At 46.2% G+C, this 21,066-nt stretch overlaps 1 protein-coding gene across 6 annotated transcripts in view; it reads left to right on the top strand.

Annotated features, from left to right (window-relative positions):
- SLC44A3 (solute carrier family 44 member 3) overlaps positions 1 to 21,066 on the top strand; it is an 83,303-nt gene that overhangs the window by 16,173 nt on the left and 46,064 nt on the right. For all 6 annotated transcript variants that reach the window (XM_043875976.1, XM_043875975.1, XM_043875978.1 and 3 more), the window contains 4 exons: positions 8,254 to 8,414; positions 10,253 to 10,342; positions 12,055 to 12,179; positions 15,831 to 16,017. In XM_043875976.1, the coding sequence (XP_043731911.1) occupies positions 8,254 to 8,414; positions 10,253 to 10,342; positions 12,055 to 12,179; positions 15,831 to 16,017 (563 nt within the window). The remainder of the gene's footprint in view (positions 1 to 8,253; positions 8,415 to 10,252; positions 10,343 to 12,054; positions 12,180 to 15,830; positions 16,018 to 21,066) is intronic.

Genomic DNA, 21,066 nt, shown 5'->3' with positions numbered 1-21,066 from the left:
GCAGTAAAAATGTGGGTGGAATTAGCACAGATGGCATTGATAGGACTCTCATGACCTCTCATCTCTCCAACTGGTACAATGATCTCTGTTTCTGTCAATCTTTCTTAATTCAGTTAGCATTTTTATTGCCCTGTTTTTGAACTTGGGGTCTAGTGGATTAGAAAGGCCTGTTTCATTATTTCTTATTTGTTCTTTTGGGGGATTTCTCTTGTTCATTTAATTGAAGTAGTTCCTCTGCCTTTTTATTCTATTTAACTTTCTTTTTCTTTATAAATTTAGGAGAAACAATTATCTGCTATGGTCTTAAAGAGAAGTTTTTATGTGAGGGCATCCCTGTGTAGCCTCTGCATGTCCAATGTCTTTGGTGTAAGTTGCTGATTTCAGTATGGCTGCCAGCCAGGTCTTTCCTCAGAGTTTGCTGGTCATTTTGCCCTTTATGGAGAGGAGGGTTTCTAGAACCTGTGCAGAATATGAGGTGGGGCTTCCCTTTGGCTCCGTGACTGTTGTCACTCTGTTAGGAGCAGTGTCCGCTCCTTGGTTGTTGAATTGGAAACCCTAAAGGTCAGGATCAGTCAGGCTTTATTGCCCTTGAGAGTGTGCCCCTACCCCTACGGAGGTGATTGCTGAAGCAAGTGAGGCCTCTGTGGTCACAAAGGACCTATGGGTCCCCATGGCTCTGCTTGGTAGCAGCCCAAGATCACATCCCTTTCTCTGTTGTGTTCGTCCCAGATCTAACGCAAGGCCGTGGCGTGGAGTAGGCTGGGGCTAGGGGTCGGATGTTGTGGCCGCACAAGTTTATGAGGCTGTGCCCCCCCCAACCAGGACCTGTGCGGCCTCTGTGCCAGTCTTCTCCAGGACCTGTCTGCCCCAGACCTAGGGCGAGGCTGCGGTGTGGTGTGGTGTGGTGTGGGCGAAGCTGAGACGCTCTCACTGGGAGAGGACTTGCTCCTTCTGAATGCACTCACTGGCCATCGCCACCCCGCCCAGACCACGTTCCAGGCCCTCTGGACGCTTTCTGTGTAGCTAGATGAGTCCCAGGGCCTGTCTGCCCGGCCCTTAGCCTCTGTGTACTTGTGTGGCACCTCCCTGGGTTCACCCCGCCAATGGCCGGTGTGGTTCCACTCGCCCCATGCGTGACTAGACAGTGTCCCGCGTGGCTTCACCTGGAGCACACCCCGGGTGCCCCGGTCTGTTTCTGCATAGTTGAACTGGATCAGTGCCCTGATCTCACACCAGGCTGTGGTGTGGAGTGAGCAGGACCAGGGTGTTTGCCCTTCTGATTAAGTGCGGCGAGGTGGCAGCCACCAGCGCATGGCTCTCTCCACCCCGATTGTCAGCAAGCCAGAATGCACCCACTCTGTGCAAGTGGAGTCTGGGCTTCTCTAGTCCTTCTGTCTGTCTCTGCAGATTTTCTAGCAGTCAAGGGAGCTCGTCTCCTCCACACAGGAGCCCAGGATGTGGATGCCCAGATTGTGGCTTGACAGCTTGCTTCTCAGGGGCACAGGTCCCAATGCGATGCCTTTTTGTCCCAGCCAGTTACATGGAACCACTTTTTCTTGCAGGTTTGGTTGTATAGGAGTTCTTCTGCTGGTTTCCAGTTAGCTTTCTAAGAGAATTGTTCCACATGTAGATGTATTTTTGATGTGTTTGTGGGGGTGGGATGAGTTCCACATTCTCTTGATTGCCCTCCCTACTTCTCACAGGGGACCATTTGGCCATTTTGAAGCTACATATTATGGCTGATTATAAGAGGGCCTAGGATCAGTGATTCTCCAGTAGCAATGAATATACCCAATGTCTGGAGCTTGGTTTCTAAGTACTGTGCTCCAAACGGTCTGATTTTAGGGCTTGAATGAGGGAAATACCGGATAAGCCTAGCATCATCTTGTCAAATTAGAAAGTAAGGAAGTGCTCAAGGGGAAAAAAAAGGGATTGGCCATGTCAAAAAGACACAGGGGCCTACCTGAAATACCTCCCAGTGGACAAAGATGGAACAATTTGAGCAACAGACTAAATAATCATACTGGATTATAACCCAAAGGATATATATCCATGAGTCTTTACTTACATAAATAAGTGACTAAGTAATAAAGGGGAGGAAAGGGATAAATCTTTACAGAGAGATCTCTGATAATGTGTGTTGAAATTCCTCCTCCAGGATGTGGAAGTTAATTTCCTTCCTCTTGAGAGCAGACTAGACTTAGTGACTCACTTTTAAGAACAGAGTACAGAAAGAGAAAAAATACTCACATTCCAGTGGAGAAATCTGGCAGGGCCCAACCACCTTAACCAAGTGATCATGGTCAAATGCAGCAGTGAAGTCAGGCTGCTGCCGTGTCCCCGAGTTGGTCGTCTGAGAGCACCTCCCCTCAGCAGCACTCTTCCCCTAAACCCGTTCAGTTCAGTTGCTCAGTCATGTCTGACTCTTTGCGACCCCATGGACTGCAGCACACCAGGCCTCCCTATCCATCACCAACTCCCGGAATTTACTCAAACTCATGTCCATTGAGTCGGTGATGCCATCCAACCATCTCATCCTCTGTCGTCCCCTTCTCCTCCTGCCTTCAGTCTTTCCCAGCATCAGGGTCTTTTCCAATGAGTCAGCGCTTCACATCTGGTGGCCAGAGTATTGGAGTTTCAGCTTCAGCATCAGTCCTTGCAGTGAATATTCAGGACTGATTTTCCTTTAGGATGGACTGGTTGGATCTCCTTGCAGTCCAAGGGACTCTCAAGGGTCTTCTCCAACACCACAGTTCAAAAGCATCAATTCTTCAGCGCTCAGCTTTCTTTACAGTCCAACTCTCACATCCATACATGACTACTGGAAAATCCATAGCCTTGACTAGATGGACCTTTGTTGGCAAAGTAATGCCTCTGCTTTTTAATATGCTGTTTAGGTTGGTCATAACTTTTCTACCAAGGAGTAAGCGTCTTTTAATTTCATGGCTGCAGTCACCATCTTTAGTGATTTTGGAGCCCAAAAAAATAAAGTCAGCCACTGTTTCCATTGTTTCCCTATCTATTTGCCATGAAGTGATGGGACCAGATGCCATGATCTTAGTTTTCTGAATGTTGAGCTTTAAGCCAACTTTTTCACTCTCCTCTTTCACTTTCATCAAGAGGCTCTTTAGTTCTTCGCTTTCTGCCATAAGGGTGGTGTCATCTGCATATCTGAGGTTGTTGATATTTCTCCCGGCAATCTTGATTCCAGCTTGTGCTTCCTCCAACCCAGCGTTTCTCATGATGTACTCTGCATGTAACTTAAATAAGCAGGAGGACAATATACAGCCTTGACATACTCCTTTCCCAATTTGAAACCAATCAGTTGTTCCCTGTCCAGTTCTGACTGTTGCTTCCTGACCTGCATACAGATTTCTCAAGAGGCAGGTCAGGTGGTCGGGTTTTCCCATTTCTTTCAGAATTTTCCACAGTCTATTGTGATCCACACAGTCAAAGGCTTTGGCATAGTCAATAAATCAGAAATAGATGTTTTTCTGGAACTCTTCTTGCTTTTTCGATGATCCAACGGATGTTGGCAATTTGATCTCTGGTTCCTCTGCCTTTTCTAAAACCAGCTTGAACATCTGGAAGTTCATGGTTCACATACTGTTGAAGCCGCACTTAGAGAATTTTGAGCATTACTTTACTAGCGTGTGAGATGAGTGCAATTATGCGGTAGTTTGAGCATTCTTTGGCATTGCCTTTCTTTGGGACTGGAATGAAAACTGAACTTTTCCAGTCCTGTGGCCACTGCTGAGTTTTCCAAATTTGCTGACATATTGAGTGCAGCACTTTCACAGCATCATCTTTTAGGATTTGAAATAGCTCAACTGGAATTCCATCACTTCCGCTAGCTTTGTTCGTAGTGATGCCTTTCTAAGGCCCACTTGACTTCACATTCCAGGATGTCTGGCTCTCAGTGAGTGATCACACTATCGTGATTATCTGGATTGTGAAGATCTTTTTTGCATTGTTCTTCTGTGTATTCTTGCTACCTGTTCTCAATATCTTCTGCTTCTGTTAGGTCCATACCATTTCTGTCCTTTATTGAGCCCATCTTTGCATGAAATGTTCCCTTGGCATCTCTAGTTTTCTTGACGAGATCTCTAGTCTTTCCCATTCTATTGTTTTCCTCTATCTCTTTGCACTGATCACTGAGGAAGGCTTTCTTATCTCTCCTTACTATTCTTTGGAACTCTGCATTCAGTGGGTGTATCTTTCTGTTTCTCCTTTGCTTTTCACTTCTCTTCTTTTCACAGCTATTTGTAAGGCCTCCTCAGACAGCCATCTTGCTTTTTTGCATTTCTTTTTCTTGGGGATGGTCTTGATTCCTGTCTCCTGTACAGTGTCACGAACCTCCATCCATAGTTCATCAGGCACTCTGTCTATCAGATCTAGTCCCTTAAATCTATTTCTCACTTCCACTGTATAGTCATAAGGGATTTGATTTAGGTCATACCTGAATGATCTAGTGGTTTTCCCTACTTTCTTCGATTTAAGTTTGAATTTGGCAGTAAGGAATTCATGATCTGAGCCACAGTCAGCTCCCAGTCTTGTTTTTGCTGACTGTATAGAGCTTCTCCATCTTTGGCTGCAAATAATATAATCAGTCTGATTTCGGTGTTGACCACCTGATGATGTCCATGTGTAGAGTCTTCTCTTGTGTTGTTGGAAGAGGGAGTTTGCTATGACCAGTGTGTTCTCTTAAAAAAACTATTAGCCTTTTCCCTGCTTCATTCTATACTCCAAGGCCAAATTTGCCAGTTACTCCAGGTGTTTCTTGACTTCCTACTTTTGCATTCCAGTCCTTTATAATAAAAAGGATGTCTTTGGGGTGTTAGTTCTAGAAGGTCTCGTAGGTCTTCATAGAACTGTTCAACTTCAGCTTCTTCAGCATTACTGGTTGGGGCATAGACTTGGATTACCGTGATATTGAATGGTTTGCCTTGGAAACGAACAGAGATCATTTTGTCATTTTTGAGATTGCATCCAAGTACTGCATTTCGGACTCTCTTGTTGACTATGATGGCTACTCCATTTCTTCTAAGGGATTCTTGCCCACAGTAGTAGATATAATGGTCATCTAAGTTAAATTCACCCATTCCAGTCCATTTTAGTTTGCTTATTCCTGAAATGTCGACGTTCACTCTTTCCATCTCCTGTTTGACCACTTCCAATTTGCCTTAACATTCCAGGTTCCTATGCAATATTGCTCTTTACAGCATTGGACCTTGCTTCTGTCACCAGTCACATCCACAACTGGGTGTTGTTTTTGCTTTGGCTCTGTCTCTTTATTCTTTCTGGAGTTATTTCTCCACTGATCTCCAGTAGCATATTGGGCACCTACCAACCTGGGGAGTTCATCTTTCAGTGTCCTATCTTTTTGCCTTTTCATACTGTTCATGGGGTTCTCAAGGCAAGAATACTGAAGTGGTTTGCCATTCCCTTCTCCAGTGGACCACATTTTGTCAGAACTCTCCACCATGACCTGTCTGTCTTGGGTGGCCCTACAGAGCATGGCTCACAGTCATTGAGTTAGACAAGGCTGTGGTCCATGTGATTAGATTGGTTAGTTTTCTGTGATTGTGGTTTTCAGTGTTTCTGCCCTCTGATGGAGAAGGATAAGAGGCTTATGGAAGCTTCCTGATAGGAGAGCATGACTGAGGGGGAAACTGGGTCTTGTTCTGATGGGCAGGGCCATGCTCAGTAAATCTTTAATCCAATTTTCTGTTGATGGGTGGATCTGTGTTCCTCCCTGTATTTACCTGGTGTTGGAGAAGACTCTTGAGAGTCCCTTGGACTGCAAGGAGATCCAACCAGTCCATCCTAAAGGAGATCAGTCCTGGGTGTTCATTGGAAGGACTGATGCTGAAGCTGAAACTCCAATACTTGGGCAACTTCATGCGAAGAGTTGACTCATTGGAAAAGACCCTGATGCTGGGAGGTATTGTGGGCAGGAGGAGAAGGGGACGACAGAGGATGAGATGGCTGGATGGCATCACCGACTCGATGGACATGAGTTTGAGTAAACTCCGGCAGTTGGTGATGGACAGTGAGGCCTGGAGTGCTGCGATTCATGGGATCGCAAAGAGTTGGACATGACTGAGTGACTGAACTGAACTGAAACTATGGTGGAAGTAGTGAAGATAATGGCTACCTCAGAAGATCCCGTGCATGTACTGCTACACTTGGTGCTCCCAACCCTGTAGCAGGCCACCACCCTAAACCTGTAACTGCAGTCTAATCATGAGAGAACATGAGGGTCATTCTGTAGCTTGCAGGATATTTTATAAAATACCTGATCATGAATCTTCAAAAGTGTCAAGGTAGTGAGAAATAGGGAAAAACTAAGACATTGTCCCAGACCAAGGGAGACACAACAAATAAATGCAGTGTGGTATGCTGGAACAGAAAAAGGAATTGGTGGAAAATGGTGATTTCCAAATAAAGGCTGTGGTTTAGTAAATTATGTAGTACCAGTGTTGATTTCTTAATTTTCACAAATGTACTGTGGTTACGTCAGATGTTAACATCAGGTAGAGGTGAGGGAAGGTATGTGGGAACTCTCTGTACCTTCTTTGTGATTTTTCAGTAATGCTAAAGATATTCCAGAATGAAAGTTTCTGTTTTAAAATGCTTTACTGTTCTCCAACCTCTAACACTTATAATGTGTTGTTATTGTTTAGTCAGTGAGTCGTGTCCAACTCTTTTGCGACTGTAGCTTGGACTACAGCTTGGACTGTAGCTTGCCAGTCTCCACTAACCATGGAATTCTTCAGCCAAGAATACTGGAGTTGGTTGCCATTTCCTTCTCTGGGAGATTTTCCTGACCCAGGGATCGAACCTGAGTCCCCTGCCTTGGCAGGCAGATTCTTTACCACTGAGCCACCAGGAAAGCCCCTTATGATGTGTAGGTGAAAGATTTATGAGAGTAACAGTTTTTTTTCCTACCTCTTTTTTGAAAAGCCCAGCTTGGTGGAGTCTGGTATCTCATTTGAGGATATAATTTTTACTATTTTTGAGGCTCAGCAGCAGACTGCTATTTAAATTTCCTATTACGTTCATATATGCTAACAAATATCTCTTTGGTGATATACGAGAAACCAAAATCTGATGGCCTGTGGACAAATGTACTTCAGAGGCTCAAGGAGAAGAAAGAGCAGTTTCTTATGGTTTATTCTGATGTACTTTTGGAATCTGAGCCATGTGAATGAATCCCATCTGTAAAATTTTTAATTTAAAAAAATGGCTTGGTTGTGTTACTCTTGAATCAATATTTGATGACTCAGGAACTGTTTCTATACTGTTGTGCCTCCTGAGAAAGATCCTCTGTATGTTCTGTGTTGAGAAACATTGGGTGTTTCGAAGCCGTTTTTCCTTCATGATGCTGTAATGTCATTTGCATTTGGGTTCCCCCTGCTTCATCTTCACACATTTCACAAAATATTTGGTAACTGCCTGATACTTCAGCAATTTGTTAGATGATTAGGCACTTCATGGGTTGGGATTATTTCTACTCTGTGGAGCCCACAGAAGGATGCTGTGAAGGTATTTGTGGCTACATTAAATTCATTAGGAGGAACATTCCTGGGCATTTTTCCATTTCAGGAAAGGCTCCAAAAGAGGTCAGCTTTCTCATCCACCTAAGACAGGTACCAACCACAGTTTCACTCATACATTTATGACTCATTTCTAAAGATTTTTCCATTTCAGGAAAGGCTCCAAAAGAGGTCAGCCTTCTCATCCACCTAAGACAGGTACCAACCACAGTTTCACTCATACATTTATCCCTCATTTCTAAAGCACTCACTCTGTTCATAACAAAACTCTCAAGCTTTATGTGTCTTCATAAAGAGGATAGAAATAAATCTTGTGGGTTCATTAGTACACCTTCTGACTGAGCCAGTCTTTAGCTCTAAAAGTTCCCTAAAGAAATGTGATCCTTGCGTTGGAGTTGGTGCTTGTTATCCAGGAAGGGCCAAGATATGAGACTCAGAAATGTCACTCCCCAAGTTTAGGTTTTGGGTGTCTGTGGGTCCCTATAATCAGTTTCCCACCCAAGCATTAGCTAATCACCGTGACACCACAGATGGCTTGGCTTCGTAAGGTGTACATTTCAATCAGGACTTTAACCTTCTTTTTATTACTTTAGATCTTATACATTTTGGTTGCTGAGAATTTTAAATAAGTATCTTTTTTAAGATAAGAAATGAAATCAACATCTTTGCCACTTATTCTATCTTTTCTTTCTAGCAAGTCTTTTCCCTTGTTTAATCGATGCATCCCTCAAACTCCTGAGTGCTATTCTCTGTTTGCATCTGTTCTGATCAATGATGTGGACTCCCTCCATCGAATTCTAAGTGGAATAATGTCAGGAAGAGACACGGTCCTCGGCCTCTGTATCCTCGCCTTTGGTAATTTTTCATTAATTTTTCTGCAGTGGCTTTTTATACCAAAATTTCTAGCACTTATGTGTGCTGTACAATGAAAATTAGCCTCTTGACCTAAATATGAAACTTCACTTCATATATTTTCTTTGTAGATATTGTCAGTGTTTCAAGTTCAAGTCGGGGAGGGGTGGTAAGACTGGGAAAAGGCCAGCTGACCCTGCCTAGAGGCCTCACTAGGTGGGGGTTGCCTTAGACATTGATGATGTTCCAGGGTCTGCTCTTCAGCTCTGCCTGAGAATGGATGTGCAGAGAAGATTGCCACTTTGTGAACTGGCCATGGAAAGTGCCAGAAATGCATGTCCAGCAAGTGTGGACGTTCTGTAATGCCTCTTCCTGCAGGCAAGCAAGATCAGAGCCTGCTGAGTAGGGGAAGGAGGTGTGTCCATCATGTTAGCGTCAGAGGGCACTGAGCCAATGGATCCAGCTCCTCCCAGGAACAGGCTTGCTGGGTTGCAGGCAGGTCAAGGCCTTGAGCTGGATCCTGCCTTTTCTGAGTCTTTCTGGAAGCAGCCACTTCCCTACTCCTGACGGTTTAACTTCCCTTTTGCTATTTTAGCTTGATGAGTCCTTTTAAGAGTCAGCCTTCTCTTTGAATGAGTTAATATTCTCTGTTGCTTTAGGCAATAGTAGTGGCCTGTTATTTACCCCTGTCATTTACAATGGCTGCCTCCCAACCTTGGAAGGTTGAAAGCTCTTTGATCATCCATTAACATCATGTTTCCAGTTTATAAATTGAGGTTTCCATAATTTCATTACCCAAAGGTTACTAATTCCTGAGTGCTTGGGGATGCTTAACTAGCCACCATTATGTAACTTTCAGACTTCTTATGACCCACGTGCACCAGGCATTGTGCTTATTGTTAACTCTTTAAACCTCATCAGAATCCCGTCACCATCTGTATGAGAGGAAACTGAGGCCCAAAGACATCTGAGGCTTGACCAAGTTTACACATCTAGTGGAGGTGGCAGAGCTGAGAGTCGGCCCAGATCTGTCTGACTTCAAACCCATGATCTTAATCACTACACTGAAATATCTATATGTAATCTTGAATTCTGGCTCAGAAAAAGAGTAAAATAGTACCTATAAATTCACTGAAGTTCCCTGGTGACTCTGATGGTAAAGAATCTGCCTGCAGTACAGGAGACCCAGGTTTGATCCCTGGGTCAGGAGGATCCCCTGGAGAAGTATTTTTGTCTAAGAAATCCCATGGACAGAGGAGCCTGGTACACTATAGTCCATAGGTCCCCAAGTCAGACAGGACTGAGTGGCTAACACTTTCACTTTCAATAAATTCATAGGCTTAAAAACCCCCAAAGTGGAAACAGATATGCAAATTTTTATACATATATCTTATCATATAATCTTAAATTTTTCATTTTTAAAGGCATTCATCTTTCATTTTTAGTGAGGATATCTGAGAACACAAGATTAGAACTTTAAGTTATGAAATCAAAAGAGTTAAGTTTAATAAAAAAAATTTTAGATGTTTCATTTGGACTTAAAACAAAAAAAGTTTAGGATATTTGAGAGTAATACCTGCTTTGAAAACATTTTTATAGTTTAAGAAGCATGCTAGCACTTTCAGGACGTGGCTTACTGTCACAGACTGAACTTGAACATGCTTCAGAGGGTGGCCTGAGTATGTCTTGTTTTTCTGTTTGATAGATGTCCAAGATATTTCGAGATTGAAGAAAGTCCTCAGCCTTCACTCTTTCAGAAGGTTTAGTCATTCCAGCCCCATTGTAATCACCCTCATGCCTTGATTGTTGTTAGAATTTATATGTTTTGCTTAATTTTCTAGCCTTGTCTTTGGCTATGATGTTCACCTTCCGCTTCATCACCACCCTTCTGGTTCACATTTTCATTGCACTGATTGTTTTGGGATTGTTGTGTAAGTATTTCCACTTGATTGGTTTCTTCTTGATTAAATGAAAAACCTTTCTGTTACATGTAGAACTTAAAAGCTGGCATTTTTGAGCTACATGGGATCTTAGAGAAGCTCTTGTCCAGCTCCCTCATTTTATATATGAGGAAACACAGGCCCAAAGAGGACAGGGAGGACTATAGGATTACTTCTATCTCACAGCTAACAGCAAAGTTCCTGCCTGGCCTGCCATCTCTTCTGCACTCTCAGATGAGCCAGCCCAGTGAGTGGTACTGGTTTCATCCATTAAAAGGCAATTCCAGTGCCTGTTGGAAGCCCTTTAAAGAATTTTTTCTGAATTTTCATATCACCCATTGGCACCTAGGGGCCCATATTACCCTGCAAAGGCTCAGGCCAGTCTGAAGAGACACAGCCCTTGAGCTGGGCAGGGTACCAGAGACATGTCCCACGCCCACTGTTTTCCTTTTCAGTGCTGGATCTTGGGTCCATCCAGGAGTTGTCAGGGAAGAAGATCCGAGGGACAGGGGCAGGCAGGAAGATCAAGGCAGCAGTATAGGATCCTGGTATAGGATATTTTAATTTTTAATAATTGGTGTGACCAAATAAATACTTGGCATGACCATAGTGTTTCATCTTCTGAACAATCAGTTCTGTCCTCAGCACCTCCCAGCCATGCAGCTCACAGGTGCCCGGCGTGCCCGTGCTGGAGGACATGCAGGACGGCTTGTGAGGGATGCTCTTCCCCACCCACAAGTGGTGAAGACGCCCTCCCTGAAGCCACTGTGTATGTGGTGCAGGTGTCACCAAGTCCCTAAATGCAGAGCATTTGTGATGTTGGGACATCTGCCCAGTTTTGTAGGTGTCAAGCCAATATCCATATAGTCAAAGGTATGGTCATACCAGTACAGATGTGAGAGTTGAACCATAAAGAAGACTGAGTGCCAAAGAATTGATGCTTTTGAATTATGATGCTGGAGAAGACTCTTGAAAGTCCCTTGGACAGCAAAGAGATCAAACAGCAAAGAGATCAGTCCTAAAGGAAATCCACTCTGACTATTCTTTGTAAGGACCGGTGCTGAAATTGAAACTCAGTATTTTGGCCACCTGATGCTCAGAGCCAACTCATTGGGAAAAGACTCTGATGCTGGGAAATATTGAAGGCAAAAGGAGAAGGGGCAACAAAGGATGAGATGTTTAGATAGCATCATAGACTCAGTGGACATGAATTTGAGCAAACTCCATTGAGATAGTGGAAGCCAGAGGAACCTGGCATGCTGCAGTTAATGGGGTCACAAAAAGTTGGACACAACTTGGCAATGGAACAACAGCAAGACCAATATCCAGGCTCCTTTGGAGTTGTCACCTGCAGAGCTGGTTTGGGAATTTTAGCCTTTGGACTCTAATGTTCCTCTCACCATCCTGTCCGTACAGTTTGCTCCATGCTCACACCCAGCCCCACCTATGGGCTAGGCTCATAGGGCACACCTGTGTTTTGGAATCACCGTCGTACATCTCTCAGAGATACACAGCCGCCCTAGGCCTGGAAGCTCCTCAGTGGGCTGCCGTGACCCTGCCTAACTGCTTCAGAGGGTTGGTCATTGCCTGCAAAACCCAAGGGATTTGGGACCCACTGCCCGAGCAAGGCCACCCAGTGTCAGGGGACAGGGGGGTTACCTCACGGCATGTGTGCTAAGTTCCACTGTTGTTTTGCTTTCCAGTTGTCTGCGGTGTCTTGTGGTGGCTGTACTATGACTATACCAATGACCTCAGCATAGAACTGGACACAGAAAGGGAAAATATGAAGTGTCTGCTGGGATTTGCTATTGTCTCTACAGTCATCACGGTAAGAAGCACTCTTCCAGCAGTAGATCAGGTAGCCTGCCAGAACTCTGAAGTCCAAACAGTTGCATTTTAACCCAAAACAATGAGCATTTGGTTTTCTTTCCCTGTAGAAGGTACATACATGGTAATGTAGTGAGTGTACATACACATTTAGTCCCTTCACATTTCACTTGAGATACCTGTGTAGGAATGCATTGCAGCCTCAAAAAGTGAGAAAACAATCCTACCTCTTTCCAGGTCATTTCTGCCATCTCAGAAGTTGATTCATTACCCTTGCTGATCCGTTACCCTTGCTATAGCAGGACTGCTTTCACCCCCAGGCAGCTATAGGGTGAACACTACAGTGTGGAGGGGGAGGCAGACTTGTAACAGTTCCTATTTCCTGGTTTGAGAAGAGCCCCCCTTCCTCCTCTAGCCAGTGGGTGCTTTGCTCCCAAAGGCGTGACAGCTCCCACTGCCCTTGAACACAGAGAGCCCTTTGTCTCCAAACCTGCCGGCCACTAGCTTCATTTGGTTTGCAGAGAACCTGCTGCCTCCCCAGTGAATTCCCTGGCTGAGAGCAGGCAAACATAGAATATTGAGCCTGGCAATATAGGTTGTTGGCGGAGGATGGTTGGCAACTGAGAATCATTCAGGCCACTTCCTGGATGCTGATGGTGGTGCTGGCATCACAGGCCTGGACAGGCTCAGGGGTTGGCTTCAGGCGGCCCATGGGCATCCTTTAGTGTGTTGCTTCCTAAGCATTATGTCATGGAGGCATGACAGTCAGGGGTTTTCACATGCCCATTAAATGTTTCAGCAACTCAGTTCTCGTAAGAGCCTGATTCTCTCACCAACTCACACCAACTCACCTTTAAGGAAATACCTGGGTTCTCACATCTGATGCAGGCCTGACATTTTCTCCTCTCTAGGGAGGTGTCAGGTTTGGGTTCCTCACATGAACTGCATCTCAGGGAGCAAGTATCTGATAAAGCAAAGCTCCTGGTCTGTCCTCGGTCCAGGCCCATGGCTGAGCCAGGGCCTGGGCAGGAGGCTGAAGAAGAAAGCCCCCCACACCCCAGGCCAGGTGCTGGGCTGTTGGGCACAAGCAGCAGGGGGAAGCAGGGCTGGGAGCCGGGGGAGCTCACCTCCTTCCACTCCCCCCACAACCATTGTCCTCCCCAGCCCTCCGCAGGGCTCCCTTTGTCTTCACACACTGAACCATCAGTGGCCGCCAGGTGCCAGGGTCAGGGGAGTCTCTTCTCTGGGTGTAAGGATAGAGAAAGGGGAGGCTGTGAGCGGAGAGGGAGGAGCCGCACCACGGCTCACACACCATTCGTTTACACGTGTGTCCCTGCGACGTAGTTTCTGCCAAGTACCAGCTTCTGGGGAGCTTGTGCTAACAAGATCCCTAAGACTCTTTGTCACCATCACCTTTTACTGAGCACCTGTTTTGCACAGGGCCCTGCCCTAGACAACGGAGCTGGCCAGAAAAAACACACAGCCAGCACACACCCCACCGTGAGGTGAATTACAGAGCCAGCAATGCCATGACATGATGTACGGGGCAAGATTCCATCCTGTGAGGGGAGCTGCCTAGGAATGCTATTTCAGTGGTTTCAATATACTCAGTAGCAGCAATGAAAATAGGATGAATGGCATTGGCTGCTCACCTCAGGGTGTCAGCCTGGGGGCGCAGGCTGAGATGCAGCCGTTTGCAGCTTAGGGCCCAGAAAGGGGAGTAGAGGCTTGACCCCTGTGGTAAGTCAGCTCTGCTGCCCACCCTGCACCCCTAGCAGGGTCCCCAGTGGGTAATGCTGATCTCCCTAAGACTGGGGAGTAATGGGATAGTTAACTCTTCAGTTCTGGTCAGTGTCCTCGTGGTGTACTTTGACCATGAGGAGAGCCTTTTATACACACACACACACACATATTTAAGTTGAAAAACATACATATTAAATACACACATTTTAGCATTCCATTCAGGAGCTACCAGTCACTCAGGAGCTACAAGTTCATTTGCCTAAATATTATATCATTTTGCTTCATTAAAATTTTTAGTAAAAAACGAAGTCCCTCTTCTTCGTTGATTGTGCTAGGCATTGAGGACACAAGAGATGAAAATTCCTACTCAGCCTTCACAACTCTCACGTCTCCTCCAGGCGTCCCTCCCTGGGTCCTCAGGCCAGTCCCCACAGCTGGGTGACGACTGGGCCCTTCAGCCCTGGGAGCGGTTTTGCACATTTTATTCCTCTTTCACCCGACTTCCCTCCACTTGACTATGAGATCCTCATGGGCAGCAACACCCAAGTCCAGCAGGAAGAGGAATGGCATCTTGGGCTCCGGGGGTGGTGTGCTGGGTCACACGGACAAGAGAGGAGCCTGTAGGACGTTCCCTCAGTGGGAAGGGACCAGACCGGGGAGGTCCTGATTTGCAGTGGTGATGATTTCAGTCTTTATCCAGGAGCTCTGGGGAAATGTCAAATGATTTTGATCTGGGAGAGGACATCCTTGACTGCACATTTTATAAAGATCCCTTTAGCTTGTGTCAGGAGTAGGGGGTTGAGGGAATTAAAAGCAGAGGTAATGAGGTTATTGGGGGTCTAGGAGAGAGAAGATGAGATTTGGGCTGTGGCATCAATGTGGGAATCGAGAGGAGAGAATAGACTGGGAGCTCTGTCAGCAAACTGAGGTTGTGCTATGACTGTCGCTTTGCCAGCCCTTGACAATAAGGGATGGCCCTGCCCTCAAGAAGCTTGATGTCAGTAATGTACCGTGCAGGCAATAAACATCCACAGTAGAGTACGCTGAGTGCTACAGTAGGGTAAGATGGAAGTCCGCAAGAGAGGAACCTAACTTTTTCTTGGAAAGTGCAGAAAAATTAGGACTCCTGGAGTAGGGAATACGGGGGAAATAGATTTTTGTGTGAAGATGATGAAGTCCATTCTGGACACGCTGAGTTTGACGCACTGTAGGATACCCACTGCCTGGTCAGTAACTGTTGTGCTTACTCATCCATCATGTAGAGAAAGGTGAGGTTGGAGATTTTATTTTAGGTTGACAGCATTGCATAGCTTGCAGGATCTTAGTTCCCCAATCAGGGATTGAACCTGTGCCCTCTGCAGTGGGAGCATGGAGTTCTAACCACTGGACCACCAGGGAATTCCCTGGAGATTTTTATTTGTAAGTTTAAAGCATCTAAAAAGGATGCTATAACCACAAAAGAGCAAGGAGGACCACCCAAAAGATCCCAAGAAACAGCAACTGAAGAAGTAGAAGGAGACCCAAAGGAAAGAGCATTGTCCTTGTGGCCCCTTGCCCTTCTGCAGTCCTTCAGCATTCTCTGGCATGTTAGGTGCTATTGGGAAAAAGAAATAAACAGTTCCCTGACACCCGAGGACCTTATTCTCTCTCTCTCTCTCTCTCTGACAGACTGCAAGCTCCTTTAGGGCAGGGGCTCTGTCTTGTCCACTGTTGTTGCAGCAGAATCTAGCATAAATACCAGCACATAGTAGATGCTCAATTAGTACTTGAAAACATGTCTATTCCACTATAACAAAGTAGGAGGTGACTGTGTTAAAAGAGCTGTTTGCTGAGATGTCAGTAAAATATTAAGGTTTAAGTTTGTCTCAGTTCTGCATTATTTTGAATAATTTAACCCCTTTTTCACCAGGCAGTTCTACTCATCTTGATTTATGTCCTCAGAAAGAGGATCAAATTGACAGTTGAACTTCTCCAAGTCACAAATAAAGCCATCAGCAGCTCTCCCTTCCTGCTGTTCCAGCCACTGTGGACATTTACCATCCTCATTTTCTTCTGGGTCCTCTGGGTGGCTGTGCTCCTGAGCCTGGGGACTGCAGGTAAGGGCCGTGGGGATGGGGTCCATGATGCTGGAGTCAGGCACAGAAGGCCCCAGCATTCTGGAACCACTGGCCTGTTTTTATAGAGACCAGACTTCCCATGCAGCTTGAGGCCTCTGGTGGCAGCAGTGATGGTGTTTGGGGCTCTGTCATGGGGGGATGCAGGAAATTCTTTTCCCTCTACTGTAGCAATATTTGGGGGGGGGGGGGCGGCGGCCGGGAAGGACCCTTCTGAAATGTTGCTGTCTCAGAAGAACCAGTTAAATTTAATGAGAGTGCACACAGACCTCTGCATTGCCTTGCTCCTGAGAAGACAAGGCTGTTTCATTTGGGGCAGCCGTGCACAGTTTAAAAATAAGAGGTTCAGTGACCAAGAAAAGATGAAAGAACAGAAATCATGAGACAGTTGGAAGTCTCAACTGGGGCAACACTGAACAGTCACATTCTAGCTCACTTCCTCGACACAGTTTTAGTCCTGGTCAGATAGGAAGGCAGTGGCCTCGGTGCCTGCAGGAAGGTGAGCACTTGTTGAAAATTTCCTGAATTCTGAGCTCTGTACTAGGTGCTTCCTTATGGTCTCTCCTTTAAGCATTGCAACCCCCTTTTGATGCCTGTGTTGTTGTGTTGAAGTTAGAGGCAAGAACATTGAGGTTCTAGTAGGTAATTTGCTGAAGGCCATCCAGCTAGCTGACACCAGAGCTCTAGAACAGCTCTAGCTCTAGAACCTGTGCTCTTTCCACTACCTCACGTGTCCCTGTGTCTGGGATACGGGGCTAGGAAATCAAACTAGGCCTCCTGAGCTTTGTCCGTTCAAGCCGAAGCAGCGTTGTGACCACAGAGCCTGGCTGGCAGATGCAGGCTATGCCCGTAATGTGGTGTTTGCAGCCTGTGACTAGAGGGCAACATGGCAGGCTAGGGGCTGAAGCCAGGGGGTGGCAGGGGGGTGGCAGGACTTGATGCTCTGGGTGGTAGGCTGTGGTGCTGAGCCCTCGTCCTCCAGAACCACAGGGAAGAGGTGAGGCCTTGGGAAGCACGACTTGGGCCCAGGGAGGGGCCTTCCTCCTCCAGCCTCCAGGGCACAGTTGCCCACTTTGCTGTCATTATGGGCTGTGAGCCTGGGTGGAGGGAATTGTCTCTGTGGTTTGGAGCAGGACACATTCTTTTGTTCTTTCTTGACTGCACAAATGTTAGGTGAGGGCTGCGGGACAAGGCCCTGGCAAGGCAGTGGGGAAGAGTGGTGGCCTCTGCCCACGGTGAGGATGGCCAAGGTAGAGGACCATCACAGGAGGAGAGATTTGGGGAGCTGTGAGAGTACCACAGCGAGGCTCCAGCCGACTTTGTGAGACAGGGAAGGCTTCTCAGAGGATGGGCTGGAAATTACCAGAAGATCAGGAAGTACAGAAAGAAGCAAAGGGGTTTAGCAGGGTCATGTCCAAGCACAGGAGAGAACCTGGTCATAGAGAATAAGACGAGAGCTGGTCCTGAGAGTTGGGGGCCCAGGCGGAGAGGATCATGCCCCAAGGCCAATTCAGGTGGGGGGGTGACTTGATCCGCTAGCAGTGTGCCTCTTCAGTTCAGTTCTCCCTCTTAGCCCCAGTTGGGTCCAAGGCCTGGGAAGCATTAAATAGCCTGGGCCCCAGGGCTGAGAGGAGGGCCGGGGACAGAGTGGGCTGCTCTATAGGGTAGAAGGCAGCACGTTGGAAGGTTATGTATTAAAGCATGGCCATTTTGGAAGGAGATAAATGAGCAAGTGAGATGAATTGAAGAGCAGGAGGGACTTCCCTGGTGGTCTAGCGGCTAAGACTCTGCTCCCAATGCAGGGGTCAGAGTTTAATCCCTAGTTGGGGAGCTAGACCCCACATGACCACGACTAAGAGTTTGCGTACTGCAGTTACAAGATGCTACAACCAAGACCAGACCAAATAAATAAAAATAAATATGAAGGGCAGGAAAGGAAACTAGGTGCCCAGGACCCGCTGCAGGAATCTGTGAGCAGGTAGATACCAGGCTTCCAGGAGGCCTGGTGTTGACAGAGCTCCCGCCTTCCCTCCTCCCCAGGGTTGGGCAGCATAGAAACCAGGCCACCTGCCTCTCCTTTCCACTCACCTATAGCCCAGCATGGTACACAGAGGTCCCTTTGTCTTCAAAGGCCTTTTCATACAGTGCCAGGATGACAAGCTCTGGGCCTGGGCGGGTCATCTGCTGCTGTGTGGATCCTCAGCAGATGCCCAGGTGATGGGGGGGCTGGTGAGGGATGCCCGCATAGCACCTGTCTCATTTCACTTTCCCTCAGCAGATGCCCAGGTGATGGGGGTGGTGAGGGACGCCCGCGCAGCACCTGTCTCATCTCACGACCCCTCAGGCAGTCACAGAGCCCTCAGACTCTCCAGCCTCCCCCCAAAGTCCCCAGTGTTGTAGGGGTGTCCTCAGTGGTACATCCGATGAGATTTTTGTTGTGTCACGTGACTGGATAGTTAATACTTTATTGTGTAAAAAAAGAAAGAATGCAGAAAAAGCCAACTTAGGTTGATAAGTTTTTGCCATTTTTTGATGAGCTGTTTCTCTAGTGACTGTTAATAAGTCTCTTAACTAGTTGACAAACTCGGGCTTGTTTGGGGATTACTTCAGTGGAGCAGATGAAATGACAGGCCCCCCAGAAGTGACAGTAATTAGTCAGTTGGGACTTGTATGCTACTAGCAATGTGACAGTGATTACTAGAATCCAGTGGAAGAAGTAGTTACAGGAACACGGTAATAACCTTGGGAATCCAGTAGGTGTGGTTGGCAGGTTGGAAAAAGCCCAGATGATCTGATGACCCTGAGTTATCATTAGGTGGTCAGGAAGACTCTGAGTTGAAACAGTAGAAGAAAGGGGCCCGTTTGGACTGGGGGTGGCTTTCTCTCCCCGTGGTACTACAGTCAGAAGAGATCTATCCTCACAGGAACGTGCTTAGCGTGCTGAAAGGCAAAGGACTGTGCTTGGAAAGGAGGCAGCAGGATCAGATAGAGGGACTCCCGTCAAGGGCCCTGGGATCTAGGCTGGCTCTGGCCTTCCTTGAATGTTAATCTGGGCTTCCTTTTCCCATTTTTGCAGTAGACAAATGGTGCTTACCCCAGGCTGCCTCATAAGGAAGTTAGGAGGCTGAGATGGGACCAGAGCTTTGCTTTGCAATTAGGGGGCCCTAGGTATTTCTTATATTAGGAACTAATGTCAACCAAGGAATGTCTAGTACTAACTTCTGGTTTGTGGTTTGTTCTCTGCCTGACATATTTGAGAACACAGTCTAAAAGAAAATTGTCCTCTTTTTAGGTTATCAGAGATCTAGAAGATAATTGAAGTTATTTCACAAAAGCTTCCTAGTAGCCCAGCCCTGTCCTAGGAACAGGGGAAGAGGGGTTGCTCAGGAGAGATTTGAAACAGCTCCTGCTTTTCAGAAGTTTATGTCCCTGTGGGGAAGTGTGCAGGGAGGCAGCCTCCATGAACATCTAGGTGTCTTTGCACCTGCTGTGATCTTAGTCTAGAATCTTCTCCCCTTCCTAAGCCTCACCCCAACTTTCTGCCCATCACTGCTTGGAAAAACAAGTCATTATTCAAGATTTGTTTTGAGTAATGTATTTCTTGGACCTGTCCTTGGTGGCTCAGACAGTAAAGAATCTGCATGCAGTGCAGGAGACCTGGGTTCGATCCCTGGGTCAGAAAGATTCCCTGGAGAGGGAAATGACAACCCACTGCAGTTTTCTTGCCTGGATAATTCCCTGGACAGAGAAGCCTGCGGGATACAGTCCATGGGGTTGCAAAGAGTCGGACATAACTGAACAAGTAATACTTTCACTTTCAATATATTTCTTAGAAACACTCTTATAAATTGCCCAAGCATACTGAGCTATTTCTTCTTTTTTTTTCCTTACATTTTGTGTATTCTTCATTCTTTCAAGAACTATTCATCAAATGCCTGCTACATGGCTTGGGAACTAGAGATACAGCAGTGAACCAGATGAAGGGGATGGGAAAAGGAGCATAAATGTGTTATGTCAGATGCTGATGAGACCTCTGAACAATCACGCAAGATAATGACTTGTGTGTCGTCCTCCCTCAGGAGAATGAACATCTGGAGGGCAAGGACTGTATCTTTTTCTTTCTATCTCTAAGGTTCGTGCACAGCCCTTGAGTGAGTTCAGTGTGTGCTGAGTCAGGGAGTGAATTCACATCGATGTTGTATTGAATGTGATATATACCAGAAAGAGCTAGGTAAACTCCAGGCATGATGGCCATGAGATTTTCTTCTCTTTTTCCCTGATCCCCGTGCTGTCAGAGCAGAACTGAGGCAGTGGGAGGCTCAGGCAGGCTGGGTGTCAGCAGGACACCCAGCCACTTGGCTGGAAGAGGCCAAGTGCACAGAATGTGGTAGAACATAGGACTGTTTTCAGCTGGGCCTGCATCATTTGGGAGATGATCCCAATCAGCTGCACTGTCTTCCTTGAGAAACTGCCATTTACACTAATCATTAGTAACATATCAGTCTTTCAAATTGCTTTAAAACTTGCTTGTAATACCCAAATTTATAGCTAGCTGCATGATGCATTTCCTCCAGGTTATGACGATGATCTCTAGGAAGACTTCCTGAAAGTTGTCTCACATCTCTTTGATACGATGTATTACTTGAGGAAGATTGGTTCATTCATTCGTGCAATCGTTCACTGAACAAGTATTTATTGGACATTTACTATATCAGACCCTGCTATAGATGCTGGAGATACAGCTTTCCTTCCAGTGTGAAGGCTACGGGGAGATAAGCATTAAATAAAATGAGTCAGTGAATTTTATAGTATATTCAAATTTGATAGGTGGTAAGGAGAAAAATAGAGCAGAGAAGAATAACAAATGCTTGTGCTGGACTGTGTGTGCTCGGTCATGTCTGACTCTTTGCAACCCCACAGACTGTAGCCTGCCAGACTCCTTTGTCCATGGAATTTTCCAGGCAAAAATACTAGAGTGGGTTGCCATTTCCTACTCCAGAATAAATGCTTAAGGAGCCCCAATTAACCTGT

The sequence above is a fragment of the Cervus elaphus genome, chromosome 20, assembly GCF_910594005.1.
Source record: "Cervus elaphus chromosome 20, mCerEla1.1, whole genome shotgun sequence".
Taxonomy (NCBI): domain Eukaryota; kingdom Metazoa; phylum Chordata; class Mammalia; order Artiodactyla; family Cervidae; genus Cervus; species Cervus elaphus.
This window is presented reverse-complemented; position numbering and strand designations above follow the sequence as displayed.